Below are 22,702 nucleotides of genomic sequence, written 5' to 3'. Positions count from 1 at the left end.
GGACTGTGTTAATTTGGTAGAATACCAGTTACCCTCCAACAAGAATGGCCAAAAAAAAAAAAAATCTCAAAATATGATTCACTTTTGAAATAAAGGGGAGAGATGCCCAGTCCTCTGTGTTCTCTTCACCTCCTGTAACTAAAGCTATTGTACCGCCGGCTGCCCTGAGTGACCATTATGGTGTCTCCATGTGTGTCGTTCCCACCAGGATCATTACGTTTTTCACTGGTGGGACCATGTCTTATTTAAATTTGTCCTCCTCCTTTAAATCAGAGGGCCTGGCTCCATGTCAATGAGCATTTGTTTAATAAGAATCATTACACGGTTGTCATGAGAATCTTCTTAATTCTTGGAATGGGAATGAAAGAAAACTAGGATGGCTATGTCAGTCCCTGGCAATCCCTCCGGGTTGTGACAGCTGGAGAAGGCAGAGACTCACTCGTATGTGGGTCTGGTCTGGGACCACCCGTACAGGTTGTGCACATTGTAGTGCTGCACCGGGGAGCCGTCTGGGAGGATCTGCTGACTCTCCATGCACAGGGTCTTGCTGCTCAGGCCCCAGTCCCTGGACTCCAAATCTGACGAGGAAGAACGGGTGAGGTGAAATCCAACCCCGAATCTATTTATCCCTGACCTCTCCTCAAGGGATTGGACACTGGATCTTAAGACAAACTTGAGTCCTGCCTGTGTCACTCTCCATCTTCCCAGAGACATGAGCACAGAGCCCCCAGCTCTGAGCTGCAATGGCACCTGCAGTGTTTCCAACACCAACTTCACTGAAGAAAGCAGAGGTGTAAGGAAGAAGGTACAGCTGTCGAATACTACATGACAGACTCCTTTTTAGGCTTCTGACTTGCCAATTATGTCCATAATTCTATGAAGAAGACATCATTATCTGTCTTTTACAGTTTAGCAAACCAAGATTTGGAAATATCGCATAATCTCTGAAAAGTCACAAAACTCCTAGAGAGAACAATTTCTGGAGCCAAGATATGAACCCAAGTATAACTCCAAAGTCCATCAGCTCCATCATAAGGGGAAGCCAATAATTCCCACCCATTGATGACACAAGAAATTCCTGTGATGGAATTCACACAAGCCGAAAAACTAAGAAACCTAGCTGTGAGAATCCTTTGTGGCATGAGCACTGCTAAGTGCTTTCTGGACAAATTTCAGGAAATTTGCTCAATGAATCTAGTCACTTGCACATGCCCGTCTGGGTAAAGCAAGTGCAGCGTTTTTGTCTCTGGTCCCCAGTAAACCACAGCAGCCATGAGGATGTGCCCTGAGCTGTGCAGGCACAACCCTGGCCTCTGGGCTCCTCCAGTGGCCATCTTTCCAGTCCTAGCTCTGCCAGTCCAGGAGACCAAGGGTTCTTACGTGGCATGTAGGGAGGGTGGTTCAGAGAGGCGTCCCTGCAGCCTGGAGAAACTGCCCCATTCACGAAGCTTGCTGGTTCATTCATATCCTAGAAATGCCAAACACAGACATACCTCACTTTTTAAGATAATTATGTCCGGCCAATTCTGAGCCAAGGAAGCAGTGAATACATTGTTCAACATCCAGTAATCCCTGTAGATGTCAGCCCTGGGAACTTCATCAAATCCTGGTGAGAACTGGCTGGAAAGACTAATTCACTCCTACAGAATGACTGGCTAGAGGTTTTAAAAAATAAATCTCTTCCCAGGTGGCTCTGAGGCAATCAAATTTCCAAGAAATTCCTAGTAAATTACCTCCGGGATTTTTTTTTCCCCCCAATTTTTTGAGATGGAGCTTCGCTCTTGTTTCCCAGGCTGGAGTGTAATGGTGTGATCTCAGCTCACCGCAAACTCTGCCTCCTATGTTCAAGCGATTCTCCTGCCTCAGCCTTCCGAGTAGCTGAGATTATAGGCATACCCCACCACACCCGACTAAGTTCGTATTTTTAGTAGAGACAGGGTTTCTCCAAGTTGGTCAGGCTGGTCTCAAATTCCCAACCTCAGGTGATCCGCCCACCTCAGCCTCCCAAAGTACTGGGATTACAGGCGTGAGCCACCACACCTGGTCCGGCCTGGCCTGAGAGGTTTTACAGTAGGAGTGTTAGGTCGGGTACACGGTCTGAGGGCTATCAGGGATGTCCCACTCCTGAGAGGAGGAAGTATCTGATATGTCCAAAGTGTTCCTTGGACAATGACTATCCTCTTGACTGAAGGTCAGTGGTACATATACTCAGGCACACAAAGATAGACATGTGCCACAGGGACACAGACACAGACACACACACTTACAATCCACAGGCCATCAAACTTCAAGCTCCTCTCTGGATTCTGTGGATTGTTGTACAGTTCTTCTATTTCCCTCTTCCACCACTTGGCAGTTGAATTACGGAAAAAGTCTGGGAAGGCCACGTAAGCTCGATATAGCTGTAAAATATAAATATAATTTGTATGTCCCACACAAATATATAAGACAGCAAACAGACACTGAGAATGCAGCTCACACAGATACTTGAACTGCATGGTGACAGACGGCCTGAACAGGGCCTAAATAATGTTATTAACTAATTAGAGAAATGTAGACTGAGAAGAGAAATTAGGGCAATTTGCACACCTTCCCAGCATTTGGAAAACATCCAAAAACTGTTCTCTTCATATACACATGGTTGATGACAATCAACACCCGGAACTCACGACCTCATGCACTCGACACCCAACCCTCAACGTCAGTCCCGCCATTTCCTAAGCACTACTCAAAGACAAAGCCAGGGAGAGACTGCAGACATGAGATGCATGGTAACAGATTAGGAAGAAACTCCCAGGGAGTCCCACCTATGTCATTCCCACTGAGAGAGGGGAGGAAGGAGTAAGATTACATTTCAGGATATTAGACCACCACGCCTCAGTGTTTTCTACAATTTCAGAATGACATGACAACTACAGCTGTTGGAACATAAATTGAGAGGACTTAAAGAGGACATTTCAACTTCCCCTTGTTCTCATCTTTCTTCAGATAATAACAGCATTGTTTTTGTTTTAACCTGAAAGACGGATTCAAGGTACAACTTCTTTTTTTTTTTTTTTTTGAGATGGAGTCTTGCTCTATCACCCACCCAGGCTAGAGTGCAGTGGTGCGATCTCGGCTCACTGAAAACTCTGCCTTCCAGGTTCAAGCGATTCTTTTGCCTCAGCCTCCTGAGTAGCTAGGATTACAGGCACGCATCACCACACCTGGCTAATTTGTGTATTTCTAGTAGAGAGGTGGTTTCTTCATGTTGGCCAGGCTGTTCTTAAATTCCTGACCTCAAGTGATCCACCAACCTCAGCCTCCCAAAGTGATGCGATTACAGGCATGGGACACCGTGCCTAGCCAGATACAACTTCTTAACTACATTGTAGACTTTTGAGAGCAAGAAGCTTGTTTTATATTCATCTGAGTGATATTTATATTTTGCACAATGCTTAGCTTAGAACTTGACACAAAATATATACTCACTGTTTAATGGTGGGTTCACACCTCTTACAAGCAGCAAATAAATGTTGCTTGTTATGGAACATTATGGTCCTTTGTATGTCTCAGTAAATAGCCTCCTTTATGATAATCACACCATTGTAAGAGTTAAAGAGCTAAAGAATGCTGGTGAGAAGGGTGGGGTAGGCAACAGAATGAGGACTTGGTCTAGGGGAACTCCAGTTCTTATACACAATAGACAAAAGGCAGGTAGGAACCCATATGTCTACATAAAGGGCAAGAAAAGGAATATGAGAAAACAGAAATAGATCAGCCTGCATGGGTTTGGCTGTCAAGGACGTGAGAAGACAGCGGCTCACATCACGCAGAATCCTGAGAGAAGTGGGCTTGCCAGGGATGCCTTTTGTGAGGAAATGGAGGTAGAAACCAGGAAACCCGACAAAGAGAACCTTTCATCAGAAACAGAGAGCTCCAGATCAGGCAGGGTTAGAATCAATGGGATGGGTGGGGAATGGAGAATCAGAATAAAGAGATTATCAGCCACATCTGAGTCAGAATTGTATCCCATATGGGGTACACGTGGGGAACCTGGCCAGCCATGATGACCCCCACCAACTTCATAAAAATGTTCTGCCATTCTCCAAGGTGCTGGCTCTGCCTTACACCTGTGCATATTCAAGTCTTGCCTTTGTGGCTTCTGCCTTCACTTTCTCCAGTCTTCAAACAGTGATGTACCCACCCACACACTGGGCCTCAGGATCACCTCACAGTCTTTTTGTAGCACATCACGTGCTACAAAACACAATTCCTAGATCCCATCACAGACTTATTGAATTAAACCACTGGAGCTTTGGACTCAGAAATCTGCTTTTGTGGGACTGTTGGCTGTTTGTTTTATGTTCAGTGAAGCCAGACCTGGACATCAGTGGCTTCATCCTCACCAGCTTCATTGAGTGGGTCTTACTATTAATAATATAAATATTAGGTTGGTGCAAAGGTAATTGCAGTTTTTGTCATTACTTTTAATAACTTTCTTTCTTTTTCTGAGATGGAGTCTCGCTTTGTTGCCCAGGCTGGAGGCAGAGGGTCAATCTTGGCTCACTGCAACCTCTGCTCCCGGGTTCAAGTGATTCTCCTGTCTCAACCCCCTGAGTAACTGGGATTACAAGCATGTGCCACCACACTTGGCTAATTTTTGTATTTTTAGTACAGATGGGGTTTCACTATGTTGGTCAGGTTGGTATCGAACTCCTGACCTCGTGACCGGCCTCCCAAAGTGCTGGGATTACAGGTGTGAGCCACTGTGCCCGGCCTACTTTTAATAACTTTCAGTGGCAAAAACCGCAATTACCTTTGTACCAACCAACAGTTATAATTATCGTATCTATGAAGACTTATCTCTTATGAGCTAACTAACAGATTCTGTGACTCCGTAATGAAGAGTTTCTCATCAGGGGCACAACTGGCATTTGAGGTGAGAAATATTTTGTGGAGAATTCCCTGCAATCAGAGCTATCGGCATCCTTGCCCACTGCCCACTGAATGCCTCTGGTGTCCCTGTGATAACCAACACTGCCTTCAGATTTCCAAATTGCCTCAGGATGGCAGTGTTGCCCCTACTGGCTGATGAACTGTGGGGTTCTGATACTGACTACTTGATAAAAGTCAAGAAGCCCATGACCCAGAACTTCTTTGGATGGGCAGGTTCCTGTGTCCATGTGGGCTGCTTGGACCCCTAAGCTTCAAGTGATTTTCTGTGACAGGTGATGAGAGGACAGGAAGCTAAGTCTTCTCCCTTGAATAGTATATATACATATATACATATATACATACATACATACATAGAGATAGATGATAGATAAATAGGTAGATAGATGATAGATAGATAGATAGATAGATAGATAGATAGGTAGGTAGGTAGATAGATAGAAGAGGGATTTGGATAAGTGGACGAATAAAGGTAGAGATACGAGAATAGATGGATATGAATGATCGTACAGACAGATAGATAAAATGAATAGGAGGCTGGATGGATGGATATGATAGACGTAGATATGATAGGATAGATAGATAGATTGATAGTAAGCCTGAGTAGATAGCAGTGGATAGACAGATAGACTACAGATAGATGAAAGTAGATGATAGATAGTTGATTGACTGATTGATAGATAGATAGACAGACAGACAGATAGATATAAATGAATAGGATGGCTGGCTGGCTGGATAGATAGATAGATAGATAGATAGATAGATAGATAGATAGATAGATATAACCTGAGTAGATACAGTGGATAGACAGATAGATACAGATAGATGAAGTAGATAGACAGATAGATAGACAGATAGAGTGTGTGGATGAATTAATAGATTGACCGGTAGATACACAGACATGATAGATCGAAGATAGATAGATAAATACATAGATACACATAAACAGATAGATACTTGTTCAGTAGTAGACAAAAGAAAACCAGCCTTGAACTGAGTCTGACTCGTTCTTGCCAATCTTCAAAACCTGCCCCAGGTTCTGTTTTGTTTGTTTTGTTTTACTGCATCTACTGACAGTAAATAAAGACATGCAGTCCAATAGCCAAGCAGCCTGGTCCCAAGTGTGTCTCATTTTAAATTAAAAAGTGCTACTGCTGCCAACTGGCTCTGGGATCCAGGAGGTCAGAGACTGACACCAGAGAAGAACGCATCACGGGTCTGCAGTACCATCTGTTCTCCCTACCCTACTGGAGTTGTGCCAGGCCTTAGCCCCTGGCTCCAGATCGTGTGGTTCTGTCTAATATACGTCTTTGCCTCTAGGAGTCACCACTTGCCCTGAAAACCAACTTATCTGGATAAGGCATGAATATTTGGCCTAACTCTTGCCAGTCACATTCCTGGTGACTGGAATGTTTCTCCTGCATCTCTGTCCGTGGGCTACGATCTCACATTATGTAGAAAGAACTCCCAAAAGAGGTGAAGACCTGGGCTTCTGAGTGGCTGCTAACCGAATTAACTGCTGGGATTTGTTCCCACAACATGGATATTTCTCTGATTAATACTTGATCCTGAGAGAGTATCTAGACTCTACAACATATACCACATTGCTGATTGCACAGGCCAGCTTCTTTATCCCTTCAATTCCTGGCAGATGTCCTAGAAAAGAGGCCTTTTCCTGGTCTCCTCAGCTCTCCTGTGGGGGTCACATAGGCTACACATGCCCTGCTACCATTCCTGCCCAGAAAGAATAACCATTATTGAAGAACAGCTCAAGAGGTAGGGCAAGGTACTTGCTACCCAGGAAGTCCTCGGCCCCACCCTGACAGTCCTGCCTGTGGGAACTGTCACAACAATTGATAGTAAAGCACACAGGCTGCCTCAGTTCAGGAGACACAAATCTTGGCCCGAGGATGGGGCTGTAGGCTTCCTAGACCTGTAAGGAGCCATTTATTCATTCAAGCAAGAAATGCTTAGTGAATCTGGAAGAAACTTCAGGTTCAGAAGCATGGGCTGCCTGGATCCATTACAAGCAAAAAACCGTCCCCAGGAGAGAGCAGGTTTTACAATAAGGCTAGAAACTGAGAGGTAAAAGCAAAGTTGAGAAACTCAAGGAAGGATTGAGCTCAGAGGAGGACTTACAAGTGTGGAAATGGAGAAACGTGTTCATGGGAAAAAAACAAAAATATATACAAAGAAAATGACCTAGTCAGTCTTCAAGGGTTGAAGACTGTTTAAAAGGGATAACCAAGGCAACAACAGTAAGTATATTAGTTCAGAGAAAAGATAGCACTTTTCGGAGGAAAAGTGGAAACTTCTTGGGCCTTTGTAATGTGCAGCCATGAAACTGAAATCAACACTTTGTCATCTAAAACCGTGGACAAGTCACCTAAAACCTTGGACAAGTAATTTAAGCTCTCTGGTCTTAAATCCCAAGGATAATAACACATATCTACATCCCAGTGGGCAGTAAAGTATTACTCCATGTAAACTAATTGGCACAGACTGAAACCCAAGACACATCCCCTAAGTGTTTCGCCCTTACCAAGCCCATGTCCATGGTACAGGCATGTCTAGAATCCCAGGAAGAGCTGCCCCTGCCTAGAAACCCTGACTCCACCCACATTTACAAAGACCCTTTTACCTCCACTTGGCTGTCCCAGTCTAGAGATTCACTCACAACAACACCAGGAAAATCGGGCCAGACCTATGGAGAGAAACATGCTCAGTAGCAATGCACGGACAGTTTCCCTTACATAGGATTTCCGAAGAAATTGTTATATAAACCATGTCCTAGGAGCAATGATACTTTGATTATCATGTAGGATTCATGGAAAAGTGAATTCCATAATGCTTTACATTACTTTAAAAGTTCTTAACTGTAAACAAATATTGTTTGAGAAAAGGAGAGTGTCTGACCTCAGAGCCCAAATAGAAAACGCCAGAAATAACATACACAGGCGTGTGACCCACTAACCATGACCCACCCTCAGGCTAGGGACTAGTGGATCATCCCTTAGGATTATACCTTTCCCCAGACAATGTCTCCATCATTTGGGTATTTGATGAAGATGTCATCCTCCAAGCCCCGCGTGAAGGCAGGATAGGGCTGTGTCTCATTGCCAGAAATGGCTGGATCCTGAAATCAAAGCATAAGTCAGTTGGGAAAACCAAAGCCAGAGAATGAAGAGAAACAGAATAAAGGAGAACTCCTCCAGGGCGAACTCGCTGGCTTCTACCTGAACTGTAGAGTTTCTGTGAGTCCTGGGAAATACACACTTCTTACTGCACTTCAATTTATCTACTTGCAATATGGAAATAAAGTATAATTCTTTCTCCACCAAAACCCATACCTGCTCCCAAACAGACCGCACACATTCACATCAGGACTAACCAGAATGAGGATGACCCGCATCCCATCAGCTTTCATGCGATTGATCAGAGCTGGAAACCCAGCAAACTTGGGGCTGAGGGTGAAATCCAGCTGCCGCTCCATGTAGTCGATGTCTGAATACTGCACGTCCTGCGGGAGGACACGGGGAGTTGAGTGGCTGCTGCTGTACACACCCAAGCTTTACAGGAGAACAACCCTCCACCACACATGGTGGAATTCCAGACAGCTTCTCGTTGATGCTTTCAAATCCCAGCTCTGCCATTTGTTAGGTACAGGTGCTGGGAAATTCACTTAATTTTTAAAATGTTCAGTGATCGAATAGAAAAAACCTTAAGTCAGCATAAAATAGCATGAGAATGCCTCTCTAACACGGCTATTCTGAGGATAAATAAGTACACTGGATTGGACAGTGCTTTGTAAACTGCCACTATCAGGAGTGATTGTGATGACTTCCCCCAAGAGGCTTCCCCTGGTATCAGTGGTTCATGCTTACAAAAAATACTGTTAACTACCCAGGGCTAATACAATGTGGATGGTAAATCTACTGCAAAACATATCAAAACAAAGCAACACTGTATAGGTGCTTTGGAATACCCAACCCTGAGGGAAATCAGATACAACATTCTTATGGAGAAGGAATATTGCATTTCACTATCCACTAATGGAAACACTATGTTCCACTAATGGAATTATTGTAAAACAATAGAAATGTAGAATAAAATTAGATATGCGATGGTACACTGGATTAATTCTCTGATGACTGGGTCTCCTCCCACTCTCCAGTGAAAGATAAGGTTTATTTATATATGTTTGCCCTCTGGAAACCCATACCAGGATCCGTGTATTCCATCAGTGATTAGCTCAGAGTCGATAGGACACTGTGCTACAGCACCAGGGCTGCAGGAACTGAGGTCGTATCCACGTATACAATGGTCTGACTGGGGTTAGTTTTTTTCAAGAATTAAGTAAAAGAACTGTGGGATATCATTTATTCTTATGGAAACCAGGACGTTTTGACTAAATGTTTTGAAGACATGTGAAAGAAATAGAAGGAAGCATGAGATAGCAGAAAAAGTCCTGGAGCCAGCCTATCTCCCTCTGGCAAGTCACGGTGAGTCTTGAGCTATCATCTCTAGAAGATGGAAACAAGCACCCTTACCTACATTACTGTGCTGGGGTGAGGCTAACTGTGATATTGTCTGAAAAAGAACATTATGTCTTCATAGAATCCCACAAACATTAGACAAATGAACCCAGACACAGAGGCACCTGGGTTACTTATGAAACTCCAGAGCTATGACTGAGAACGTACATAAGGGATCTGGGCGGCCACCATCTCGTCATACAAGTTGGCGATCTCAGAGTCGTTCTGGTATCCATAGCGACACAGCTGGAAACCCAAAGACCAGTAAGGTACCATCACAGGCCGGCCAATCAACTAGAAAAAATAGACAGAAAATATTAGTCCTCAGAACAGAGGCACCAGATTGAAGTTTTACATCAAGTAATAAGAATATTTTTCCATGCCCCAAGCTAGACAACTAACTAATTGAAATCCACATCAAAACTGACAGGATATAGAGCCACTGGGATACTTGGAGAAAGCTTTCTGCTAGGCTTGACCTCCTTCTTAAAAATTATGGAAAAGCTGATTTTACTCCATTCCTAGAGACACTTTAGGTAACTCATTAAGAAGCCCAGAATCAGAGGCAAAATGCCTGGCTCAGCATACAGGCTCCAATCCTGCTACCTGTGTGACTTTAGGCAAAAATTAAGTAATCTCTTAGTGCTTCAGTTTCTTTATCTGTAAATAAGGGTATAATAATAGCCTCTGCCTCAGAGTCCTTTTGTGAGGACTGAAGGAGTTATTATGTGCGAAGTGCTCTAACAGGCAGCAAGCAATAAATCAGTGATGTGTAGTAGGTAGTACATAAGTATTTGCTGCTGCTGTCAAAACCACCATGGTCACCACCACCATCACTATTTTCACCATCACCACCACTACCACCATCATGCCCTCCACCACCATCATTACCATCATCATTACCCTTCACTACCATCACTACCACCACACTACCACCCCCACCACCATACCCACCTTCACCACTATCATCACAGCCACTATTACCAACATCACACTCCTCACACCACCCCACTGTCACTACCACCACCATAACCATAACCACCATCATCACCATCACTAACACAAACACCATCACCACCACAAACACCATCACCACCCCCACCATCATCAGTATTATCACAACCACTACCACCACCATACTCCTCACACCACCCCATTGTCACCACCACTACCACCACCATATCCACCACCACCCCATCATCATCATTACCACCATCACCAACACACCCATCACCACCACCCCCACCACTATCACCACCATCACCAACACTACAACTACTACCACCATTATTATCACAATTTCCACATCACTGTCCCCACTGTCAGCCCCTACTGCCATCATCACCATCACCAACGCCATAACCACAAACACCACCACCACCACACTATCACTACCATCACCACCACTAGTACCACCATAACATCTGCTCTTCTGCAATGCTTACAGAGGCTATACATTTAATGATAATCTGAATGTGTTTACTTTTTCTTATTCTATAATCTCTCTCCAAGAAAGACCAATAATTCCAGTTATCATCTGAGAGTCATACTAATGGATGTGGGCTCTGGCACCCAGAATGTGCTGTATAAGTGCTTGATAAACAATTGGGTTTCCCCCTACCTCAGTGTATTGCTGGGTGACAAGCTCTGGAGTTGGCCCCAAGAACACATAAAAGTCCAGAAGTCCCCCTGTGGTACGGTATGTCAAGGCAGGCAGGGGCTGGAACGTCACGTCTGAAAATGAAGAAAAATGCCAAGCCAGATGGAAACCTTCCACATCACAAGGGAAACCTGCCACATCACCCCTGAAATCCACACATTCTCCATCTTCCTACGCCCTCCCTATCATAGAGCGGTAAGAGCAGGCATTTTCTATCATCCACACACAGAACTGAAGTTCAGTGGAAGTCTACAGGTCCCATTTCTGGGTTTGATTCCTTTTGCTGTACTTTACTATATTTTGTCATTCTACTCTTATAAAATTATTTTTACATTTCAACTTTTATTTTGGATAAAGAGGTACGCATTCACGTTTGTTACATGGGAATATTGCATGATGTTGAGGTTTGGGTAGGAATCCTGGTACCCAGATAGCAAACATAGTACCCGACAGGTAATTTTTCAATGCACCATACACCCTCATACCCCCAGACTAACTTCTCTGACCCATAGTTTTACCCTAATTCAAATTATATAACTGGCTTCCACGAGCTGGCCTCCAGGATATTTGGGACCCACGTGGTGTTACTATCCCTTCTTATGTGATTTTTACCAAAATGAGGGTTCGGTTAAATCCTCTTATCACATGATCCTATATTGAAATAAACAGAAAGGCTAAAGACAAAGAAAAAATAAACACTAATGCCCATAAAATGAAAATTTTGACTTCAAGGAACAGTTGGGCTAAAAACATTCTAAACTGACTTGATTGGTAGCCCCCCAAAATAAGGGAGGCACTGGACGGCCTTACCCATGGCATTGCTGTTCAGCAGGAACACTCCGTGGGCACTGCCGTCCTCCTCCAGCCCCATGTAGTAGGGGTGGACACCATAGGAATTCTTCTTGTACTGCAGAGTCATGGGGAGAAGCAGTAAGAGTTTAAAAGACGTTATGCCTGAGAAAGAAACTCAACAAAAATGTGTTTGCTAAGATAGGTCTAGTTTTCTCCATGAAATCCATTAAACACATGAAACAAAGAAGCCTGAGAATTGGCCCACTCGTCTAAAACCAGAATGAGACGACCAAGTGGAGTTTGGGAAGATGAAGCCCGAAGCATGAGTAGTGTGGGTGGAGAGAAGCAGAGACACAGATCCCAAATGCTCTGTCCTTACCCCTGGGGGCTGGTCTCGGGAGAACATCCCCCAAGTGTGCCACTCCAAGTCTCTTCTATAGGATGTGTGCTCAGTTTCCCCAAAGCCATAGAGGTACTTGGAGGGAAGGCGGGTGGAGATGCGGATAAACCATGTCATTGAAGGTGAAGCCACAGAGCTGAGAGTCCAACGAACACAAAAAGGCAAGATTTTGAAACAAAAATGGGTTTTCTCTCTCTTCCAGCAGCTACTTTTCAGGACAACAGAATTGCTTGATTTATATTCGAACCTGTTATCTCCAAAACAAAAACAGAACTAACTTAATTAAAGTATCATAGATATCACTCGCTAAAAGCCCAGGAGTTATTCTTCATTCAACTGTTCCACTGTACTGCTCCTTTTCAGTGGTCTCCACATACAAACCCAAGCACACTCACCATCACAGTGGGAGCCACTCCACACCAGTTCCGCCTTCCCCCTTGCACCCCTCAGCCATTTTTCTACATAGCACTCAAATGATGTTTACTTATTATTGGTTGTCCATGAGAAGAGAACCTTCAGCTGTATACAAGGAGCAGCACTCCTCTAGACAAGGCACCCATAAACATTTGTGGATGAATCCTCAGGCCACACTCACTGCCTCAGTCATTCTTTCCCAGAATGCTAAAGATTTCCATGAGAACAGGTCCCTGGAAGGAACAACTCATCCATGGTCTGGAGTGGACAATGTGATGCTGGAACCAGGATACATCCAAGGACGATGACCTGGCCGTGAAGGCAAGGTGACATCAACTCTGGTCACACTAGAAGCACTCACATTATACTGCCTGTTACTCTTGCGGCGAATTTCAATCCCAAATGGATTCTTCTTAATGAGGACATCATAGAGTTGACCCTCAGGGGTGCTGGATGGCACCCTGGGTACGTTCAGAGGAACTGGAACTTCATACCGATTGTTGTTGGGATCATAAATCTAGGCCAGAGGAAATCGATTTTAGGCAAGAATAGTGCTCTTGAAACCTATACCCTTAGCAGAACCTTTTTTATTTTTGGACAAAAAGTTCAGATGCTATGTTTCTGTCTTCTTTAAGTTGATGATATCTGAGATTGAATTAACATAACAAGTAACAATGTCAGATTAAACACTTTTTCTGTCATTTCTCATTATTAAGGCCTCTATTACATTAATATACTCAATGGGACATTAGTGCTAATGTGGAAAGTCATTCTGGAATCAGTGTGGTATTTATGAATATGTTACTTGTTATTTTCTGTGGGCATATGAGTATATAAAAATACCTTAAAACCATTATGAATTGAAAAAAAACCCTGTCTTCCCAAAATGAAATCTATTTGATTAAAATTATCAGAATCTCCTTGCTGAAGGTGGTATCTAAACTGACTCATGAGTATCTACTATGTCCCTGCCTGACACTGCACAAGACACTAGGGAAGTGAGCTGAATAAGGAAGTGTTATGGTTTTACAAAATTCACATGCGAATGAGAAGTGAAAGAGAGCAGCTAACAACACTGGGGGATGTGTGCTAAGGGACAGCTATGTAGAAGTGCTGTGAGATTCTAGGGAAGGAAATGCCTAACACTGTTTCTGGGAGACTGAGATGGTGTCACGGGAGAAATACAGTCTAGAGTATTAAAAGCTTGGTAGGCATTAACCAAACAAAGGAAGGAGATCAAGTCATTCTGCTGAAGAATAACAACTGCAAAGGCAGAGAGAATTAAAGTGGGACAGAAGGAGGCAAATATTTTGGAAAGAGCTACTGTATCGTCAAGACGTAGAGTAGGCAATGGTTAAGGCTAAAACTCCAAGGAGGTTCATTCATTTCAAACCCATTAGGTGCCTACAACATGCTAGTGCTATGATGTACAAACATACTACAGCATCATCCCTGCATTAGAGGAGGTACAAAAACTCTGAATTCAGGTTGATGTCAGATTATAAAGAACCTTTCAGGCAATGTCACAATGTCCTGATCACTTTCACTTACTGTGTCAATAACATTACAGCGCTAACTATCTGCCAGGCTCTGTATTAGACTTGAGAAGCAGAAAGAGGAAAGGGCACATTGCTCTCCTTGAGAAGCTTAATTTAATAGAAAAACAGACATAATACCTAGTCCATCCCTAGTCCTTAAATGCAATTAAATCCTGGAAAGAAATGAAATCACTGCACATTGGTGGCTATTTTAGAGATATCTCAAATTCAGTATCCCAAACTGAACATATCATCTTACACTGATCAAGCACAAACCTTTTCAGTATTCCTATTCCAGTTCATGTCAGCACCATCCATATCAAGATGCAAGATACCAACACAGTCATTACTCTTGATGCTTCCCTCTCCATTGTCGCCTGCTTTCAATGAGCACCATACCCGGTAACCCAACTTTCTGAATCTCAAACAGGTGCACTCTTCTCCACCTTCCTTCCAGTGTCTAGTCCAAGCCTAAGCCCTCACCTGACCTGCTTAACTGGCAGCCTCCCAACTTGTCTCTCTGTATACACTCTTGCTCTCCCAACTATCTTCCTAACAGCAGCCACAGTAATCTTCTCCAAATGAAAATCAGGGCAGGTCTCATCGTTCCCTCAATGATTTCTCACTGCTCTCTGGATAATGATCTAGTCTATTGTAGCAAGATTAACTTATTTTAGGGTTCTGTGGCTGGACCAACAAAAGGTAATGGAACTGAAAAGGGTCTAATCACTACCTGATACATGTACTGTGTTTACCTTGAACTGCAGCATTTCATTCTTATGGTAAGTGACATCCAGACGAAGGGGGTTCACGGGTGTGGAGGGGAAGGCATTGGCATAAACGGAAGACTTTAAGGAGATGTCAGCTGTGGCCCCATGTGAATTATATTGAACATTATTGACAGAGTATAGATCGTTGACAAAATAGCAAAAAGGGACTCCAGAAGAATTGGATGCCTGAAAAGTAAGGATAAAGTCATAGATCAGCACAGCATGTGGTCTTAAAGTTCTCTAACCTAAAAGGGGGTAGAAACATCATTTTATACCACAATAAAACCAGCCCATCACTGATCACTTGGCAATAACATAAATTTAAATTCCTGGTCTCCAAGCAAAATATTCATTTTAAAAAGTTTCACACATGTCCCCACCTACTCATCACATCCAGATCATGTCCTTAGGAAGTCCTTTCTATGGATTTTAAGTAGTTATGTAAGTACTACTGCTATGCTTAAGAAACTATACATTAGGTGTGAAGATTTCCATGCACTTGAACCCCAGCAGCATAGTTACCTCCCAGATACAGCCACGGGCAGCGCAGTTTTCTGCAGAAGCGCCATTCTCATCGGGGTAACAGTCTATTTTTTCATCATCCCTTATCTTTATGCTCCACTCCACTGTGTATGCTTCTCCCAGGAGAAGATTGATGTCTGTGATAATGGCAACCTGTAGGAATGCAGAAATCACAAGGAAATTCATCTTTAGGAGATAGGCCTTGCAAGATCTGAGGCTTTTTTCAAGAAAAAAAAATAGAAATTAGACCAGACATTCAACCATCCAGCCAACGTATGTCTTTAGCTTATAAGAAGAGAACTGCACATTGGGGGAATCTAATTAGCAGCAACAGGGCAAATGTCTCCTCTCTAGCAGAATCTTGTACATAGAATAAAGAAAACAACTCGGTCAAATAAAACCCATCATGATCACCCCTTATTCTTTTCTGCCCTGACTCCTTTTAGCCCTCTGTGTCTTGTCACGCAGGCTCTCTTCTGCACTTCCTCTTTAGCATGACACATGGTGTCACCCAAAGTCAGCTGATCCCCTTGCTCTCCAGTCCCCAAACCAGTATCCCACACTGGCGTGGAGTGGTAGAAAGAACACAGCATTAAGAATCATATGATCTGGTTATCATGTCCTCATTTCAATAGAACATTGAACAAATGATTTCTTTCTTTAATTTTTAATTTTAATGGGTATATAGTAGGTATACATATTTATGGGTTATATAAAATATGTTGATTCAGGCATACAATGCATAATAATCACATCAGGGTAAGTCGGGTATTCTGTTTCATTTCTTTGGGTTTCAATTTTAGCAACAGCAAAATTGAGAGGCTGAAAAAAATCATATATTTCTTTGCATTTTAACACCCCAGCCTCTTCGTTTCTGTAACCCCAAAGACTACAATTTTGAAACCTTCCTTGATTACCATTCATTCAAATATTTAATATTTTCTATATACTTTTCTTATCTTTGACATTTCTTTAAACAGCACTTCCCAAGTTCTCACTTGTCTGGAATAATAAAATTCCATTTTAAATTTATCATCCTTCTCCCAGTCTCCTCCCAGTCTAAACCATCTTGTATTTCCCTGTTCTACTAGTCCTCAAAACCCACTCCCACTCCCAGCAATGCTCATACACAGTAACACAGCTTCATTCAAGGATCAACGTGAGGCCCTTTGAGAATTAAATAAAGTTGGTACCTAAGACCCTCCAAAATCTGACCACAAGTTTCCTATGCAAACTCGCCTCGTTTTCAAAACTGAATCTTATCTATGCTATTCCAGTCATATAATTTTCACAGTCTAATAATGTAAGGCTGTTCCCCACTTTCCTAACTTTGCTCTTCTTGTGCCTCATTGTAATTATAATTCTATTGGAGGGAAAAGGAAGTGAAATCAGTTAGAGAGAGAAGAACATTGAGAGGCAGAGAAGGAAATAAGAAGGGAAACACCCAACTCATTCTATCTCTGGCCACCTCATTTTATTCCCAGTCCTCTAACTTCCCCAAAATAGGCCTCATGGTTGCTCTGTTCCTTCAAGAACCCATGCACCCTTGGCAAAAACGAACACCATGATACTACGCAGAATTCTCAATACACCATCTCAACAAAATGGGGTTTTACCTTCAGGTTAGAATCATAAGTGACTGTAGGAGAAGTCTGACTTGGCACACCATTGTGTTTCACTGTAACATTACCAGGTTCCTCCGTCCCAAGAATTTTAATCTCATTAAATGCTAAATTATTGGGGTCCTTGTAGGTTGATTGTGAAATATTCACCTCCAAGCGGTTCTGCAAAACAATTAAGTCCAATTATGCCTAAAGGTATGTCTGTAATACACAGATTCTCAAGTCACTCAAATATTCCATTCCAGACCGGATACCCCCACTGCCCTGAATGCCTCTCTGCTTTCTCTACTAGTGTGCTCAAGAAATGCAAAATTATTTTGATAATCCTCTAATTTTAAACAATCATAAAAACACACAGATATTTTTAAACTGTATTTACAAATGCTATTTGCTATATTAATGCCTTCTTTTGAAAACTCTGATGAAATCATAAAGAGAAATGTGCTCACTCATAGCCAATAATGCCTATAAAGTTACAGATATAATCACACATATACAATATACACAAGCACAGATGTGCTAATGGTCAGTCCAAAGCCCACACCTAAGATTCAGAAAAATATGTTACTCACTTGAGTGACAGAAAACTCACATAAAAGATACACTTTATTGGCCACAGTATCTGCAAGTGAGAGAAAGTCAAGTCAGATTCTGGCTTGCCCACCACAGAAAAACAGATTTCACACCCCCACTCTTTTCAGTTACATCCTCATGTCACAAATGGCAGTATTTCCGTTTCCTTATGCATAAATAATATTCCATTGTATTCATTCATCAATCTACACTTAGAATGTTTCCATACCTTGGCTGTTGCAAATAATGCTGTAATGAATATGGGAGGAGTGAGTATATCTCTTAAAGATACTGGTTTCCTGTTCTCTGGATATACACCCAGAAGCGGGATTTCATGGGATTGCAGGGAAGATCTGTTTTTAATTTTCTGAGGAACCTCCATACTATTTTGCATAACAGCTGTAATAATTTACATTCCCACCAACAGTCTAAAAAATTCCATTTTCTCCACACCCTCCCCAGCACTTATCTCTTACCGTTTTTACGATTTCCATGCTAACAGGTGTGAGGGGATATGTCACTGTGATTTTTGATTTGCAATTTCTGTCATTTCCTGATGTTGAGCATCTTTTCACATACCAGTTAGCCACTTGTATGTCTTCCTTGGAAAAACAACTGTTCAGGTCCTTCACCCAGTTTGTAATTGGGTCACTGGATCTTTTGCAGTTGCATGAGTTCCATATTTTTTATACTAATCTCTTCTGAGATATATGGTTTGAAAAGATTTTTATCCATTCTGTAGTTTGCCTTTTCACATTGTTGATTGTTTCTTTTGCTGTGCAGGAGCCTTTTATTTGATGTAGTCATGCTTGTTACCTTTTTGTCATTTTGCCTTTGCTTTTGGTGTCATATCCAAAGAGTCACTGCCAAGACTACGTCAAGGAGGTTTTTTCGATGTTTTCTTCTAGGAGCTTTACAATTTTAGCCCTTACATTTAAGTTTTTAATTTCTTTCCTCACAGTAGCCAAGATAAGAAAACAGCCTAAGTGTCTATCGGTGGATGAATAGATAAACATATTCTGGGACGTATATACAGTAAAATATTTTTCAGACATAAAAAGTAGAACATTCTGCCATTTGCAACAGCATGAATGACTCTGGAGGACATTATACGAAGTGAAATAAGCCAGAGACAGAAAGTCAAATACTGCATGGTCTCACTTATATGTGGAATCTAAAAGAGTCCATCTCTTAGAAGCAGAGCCTACAACAGTTGTTCTTAGAGCCTGCAGCCATGGAAAATGGGGAGATGATGGTCAAGGGTACAAATGTTCTGTTAGTAGATGACTAAGTTCTGGGGATCCAGTCTGCAGCATTGGTGGTGATGGATGTGTTCATTAAAATAGCTGTGGTAATCACTATACTATGCCTACGTATATTAAATCCTCACATTGTCCCTCTTAAATATATTCAATCTTTATTTGCCAACTAAATATTTTACAACTAAATAAATAAATAAATTTTAATCTACATATTAGATTAGATGGACAAGCGTCTCCAAGGCCAAGCCATTGTTTTTTCCTTCTCTTTCCTACTGGAACATTGCAAAGATTCCCTTCCAAGTGCTTCCAAGGAATATGCTTCAAGGAAATCTATTTCCTAAACTTGAAGCACAAGAATTGTTAGTATATGGGAGCCACCAATAGGCTAAAATGTATGGCTAGATGAGTACACACTGGAACAGTATATTCTCACTGCCTCACTGGCAGGGGCATGATTTTTATATCGCCAACATTTGCTCATAAGAATTTTGGGAGGAAGACATTAACATTGAATTAGGGAACAGTCTTGAAACCTTTTCATCTAAGCACCTACTGACAATAAAATGAGAGCCTATTATAGATATCACTGGCTAAGGGGAGAATTATTAGAGGTACAAATGTACTTTCTGTTCATTTGCAGTTCATCTACCACTATCCCTGAATGGTGCGACCAGAAACAAAATACTTCAGTGACTCTTGCTGCTGTGCCTGCTGAGATTTCTCCCACAGCTCAATGACCAGCAGGAGGGAAGGACCATAAGTCACAGGTGCGGGTTTGGAAACAGCAACATGATCGTAACAGCACTCACCCTTCGTTTGCCCATCATCCCAGAAAAGTTCTCCTTTTGCTTCTTTGTTCTCATCTAGGGCAATGATAAGACCAAGAGGGTTCTTTCGACTGTGGGGAACAAGATTCAAGAGACAAAGACAGGAGTCAGAGAATTTTGCCAACTGAGTTGAGAATATTTCCATCAAATTTCAAACTGGGAAAGATACTAGCAGCAGATGGTTCTCAGAAATGAGAAGCACCCCAAGACGGGAGACTTCTCGTACTAAAATTCCAACAGTCCTGGCAAACGAAGGAGGCTGATCACCTGGCTGTTAGCGTGTTTTGAAAAGAAATTCAGCCGGGCGCGGTGGCTCACGCCTGTAATCCCAGCACTTTGGGAGGCCGAGGCGGGCGGATCACGAGGTCAGTAGATCAAGACCATCCTGGCTAACACAGTGAAACCCCGTCTCTACTAAAAATACAAAAAAAATTAGCTGGGCTCAGTGGAGGGTACCTGTAGTACCAGCTACTCAGGAGGCGGAGGCAGGAGAATGGCATGAACCCGGGAGGCGGAGCTTGCAGTGAGCTGAGATCCTGCCACTGCTCTCCAGCCTGGGCGACAGAGCGATCCTCCAGCTCAAAAAGAAAAAAAAAAAAGAAATTCAAAGGGTTTAAGGAAGGACATGAACTACAGTCTTTCAAAATCCATCGGATACAGTTCTAAAACAGCAGCTTCTGCAAAGCTGTTGTGAATTGTGGCTGTTCCTATTTTGACTTCATCTCAGATGGGAGATTAAAAATGACATTCTGAGACCTATCATCTCACTCCCTTAGACTTCAAAGGGTTATTAATAATTAGTCAGAGTATAGAGTCTGAAAAAAGATTAACATACAAACAAGCAAACAAAGAAAAACAAGTGCTGAATAATATTGCATGTGGGCTTGAGAGTGATGCTTACGTTTTGGTGAACTTCATTACACATTGTTGAGCTAACTGACATGTAAAGGAAAATCTGAGTCCTGTCATTCACCTTAAGTGGGTGTTCAGTGCAGGCTCTTGACAGGGCAGGATATAGCCCCCACGGACGTGAAGATTAATGTGGTCAAGAGGGGCTGGCAAGGTCTTCCACTCTCCTCTTGCATTCATATCCACACCCTGTGGGCAGAAGAAGGTAAGAGATGAAGAAGGAGAGGACAGGCCCCTCCCTGAACAACTCATCCTGCCAGACATCTCATCCTCCCCTCTGAACTTATGCCTGCTCATCACCCTTCACCACTTACCTGCCATTACCCATTCTGCATTCACCCAGTGCTGCATGAAATTTCGCAAGGCTGCTATCATATCTTGTTAGGGTCTATGCCTTTGCTTCCACCATACAAACTACATCTGCCTGATGTGTGACAGAAAGAGGTGCTACTCTCTCACCTGAATCAGAAACCTAACCTAAGGGACCATCCTTCCATCCTAGATGTTCTCAACTAGACCAGGGCTTTTCAGTCTCAGCACGATTGAGATTTGCAGCCAGACAATTCTCTGGTGATGGGGCTATCCTGTGCCTTTTGATATTCAGCAGAATCCTCAGATGTCAGCAGCATCGCCTCTTCACCCGCACCCTGTTGTGACAACCAAAAATATCTCCAGGCATTGCCAAATGTCCCCTGGTAGGCAAAATCCTCTCATTTGAGAGCTTCTACTTTACAGGCAAGAAGCTGTTATTGTTGAGAACAAGCAAACAAATATGCATGGCTGTGTTCCAATAAAACTTTATTTGCAAATCGGCTAACAACCAGATTTTGTTGTAGGACACAGTTTGCCAGGCTGTGCTCTAGAACGAGTAATAGGTACCCAAACTTGGGAAGATTAATTAAGGTGACACTTCTTCATTAATGTGAACTATGAGATTCATCTTCCTTTTTAATTAAACATCAAAAATTTCATCTCTTTCTTTTTTTTTTTTTCTTGAGACAAAGGCTCATTCCATCGCCCAGGCTGGAGTACAGTGGCACAATCTCAGCTCACTGCAACCTCCGCCTCTCAGGTTCAAACGATTGTCCTGCCTCAGCCTCCCAAGTGGCTGGGACTACAGGTGATCTCCACTACACCAGCTATTTTTTTGTATTTTTAGTAAAGACAGGCTTTCACCATCTTAGCTAGGATGGTCTCGATCTCCTGACCTTGTGAACTGCTCACCTCGGCCTCCCAAAGTGATGGGATTACAGGTGTGAGCTACAGCACCTGGCCCAATTTCATCTTTTTCTAAACGGTTTGCTCCATGATTTCTTTTGTCTTTCCCTCTTCAATCAAAGACATCTTCTGTTACTGAATGGGAGACTCAACATGCACACTCAGGATAAAGGCCAGTCTCACTTAAAGAAAGCTGGCCACCCCTTCCTAGGGAAGGCCTGGCTGGGAAGCACACAACAGAGCTTTAACATGTTACCACCCTAAGGGCAGATCCAGACTAGGATCAGGAAGGGGAGCCTGGGGCAGTGGCGAGGACTTGGGCTCCAGTGGACTGATAAGAGAAGGAACAAAATTGTACCTCCTTCTCCAGTTTTCACCTAATCTCACTGCAGTCCCCTTGGATGAAAGGGGCCAGCACATGCTCTGCTTCTTGTTTCCCTGCTTGTACCCCTTTGCTGTATTGCCAGCCCTCAACTATGTTCTCCTCAGAAAATCAGAAGTAGAGGCCTGGTTAGAAACAAAGGAAATATCTCCTTTGATTCTTCCCCAAGAATCAGGATCTGACTTGTCAGGGTCCCAGCAAGAGACCACCACCCCAGAGCTGCCCTGGAAGACCCTGACTTCTCAGCTGAGTCTTTGGGAATCATACTAGCAAGAAAACTACGCAACAAGGAGTTCTTCATTGCTTCCTCATTTTTTTTTTTTTTTTTTTTTTTTTTATTATA

The 22,702-nt window shown here is 42.7% G+C and overlaps 1 protein-coding gene across 5 annotated transcripts in view; it reads right to left on the bottom strand.

The window, feature by feature from the left end:
• MGAM (maltase-glucoamylase) overlaps positions 1–22,702 on the bottom strand; it is a 116,364-nt gene that overhangs the window by 15,866 nt on the left and 77,796 nt on the right. For all 5 annotated transcript variants that reach the window (XM_017891075.1, XM_017891076.1, XM_017891079.1 and 2 more), the window contains 2 exons: positions 1,381–1,468; positions 440–578 (listed from right to left, as the gene is read on the bottom strand). In XM_017891075.1, the coding sequence (XP_017746564.1) occupies positions 440–578; positions 1,381–1,468 (227 nt within the window). The remainder of the gene's footprint in view (positions 1–439; positions 579–1,380; positions 1,469–22,702) is intronic.

This window comes from Rhinopithecus bieti, unplaced genomic scaffold (genome assembly GCF_001698545.2).
Source record: "Rhinopithecus bieti isolate Rb0 unplaced genomic scaffold, ASM169854v2 scaffold_20175, whole genome shotgun sequence".
Lineage (NCBI taxonomy): Eukaryota > Metazoa > Chordata > Mammalia > Primates > Cercopithecidae > Rhinopithecus > Rhinopithecus bieti.
Note: the sequence above shows the minus strand (reverse complement) of the source record. Positions and strands in the feature narration are given on the sequence as shown.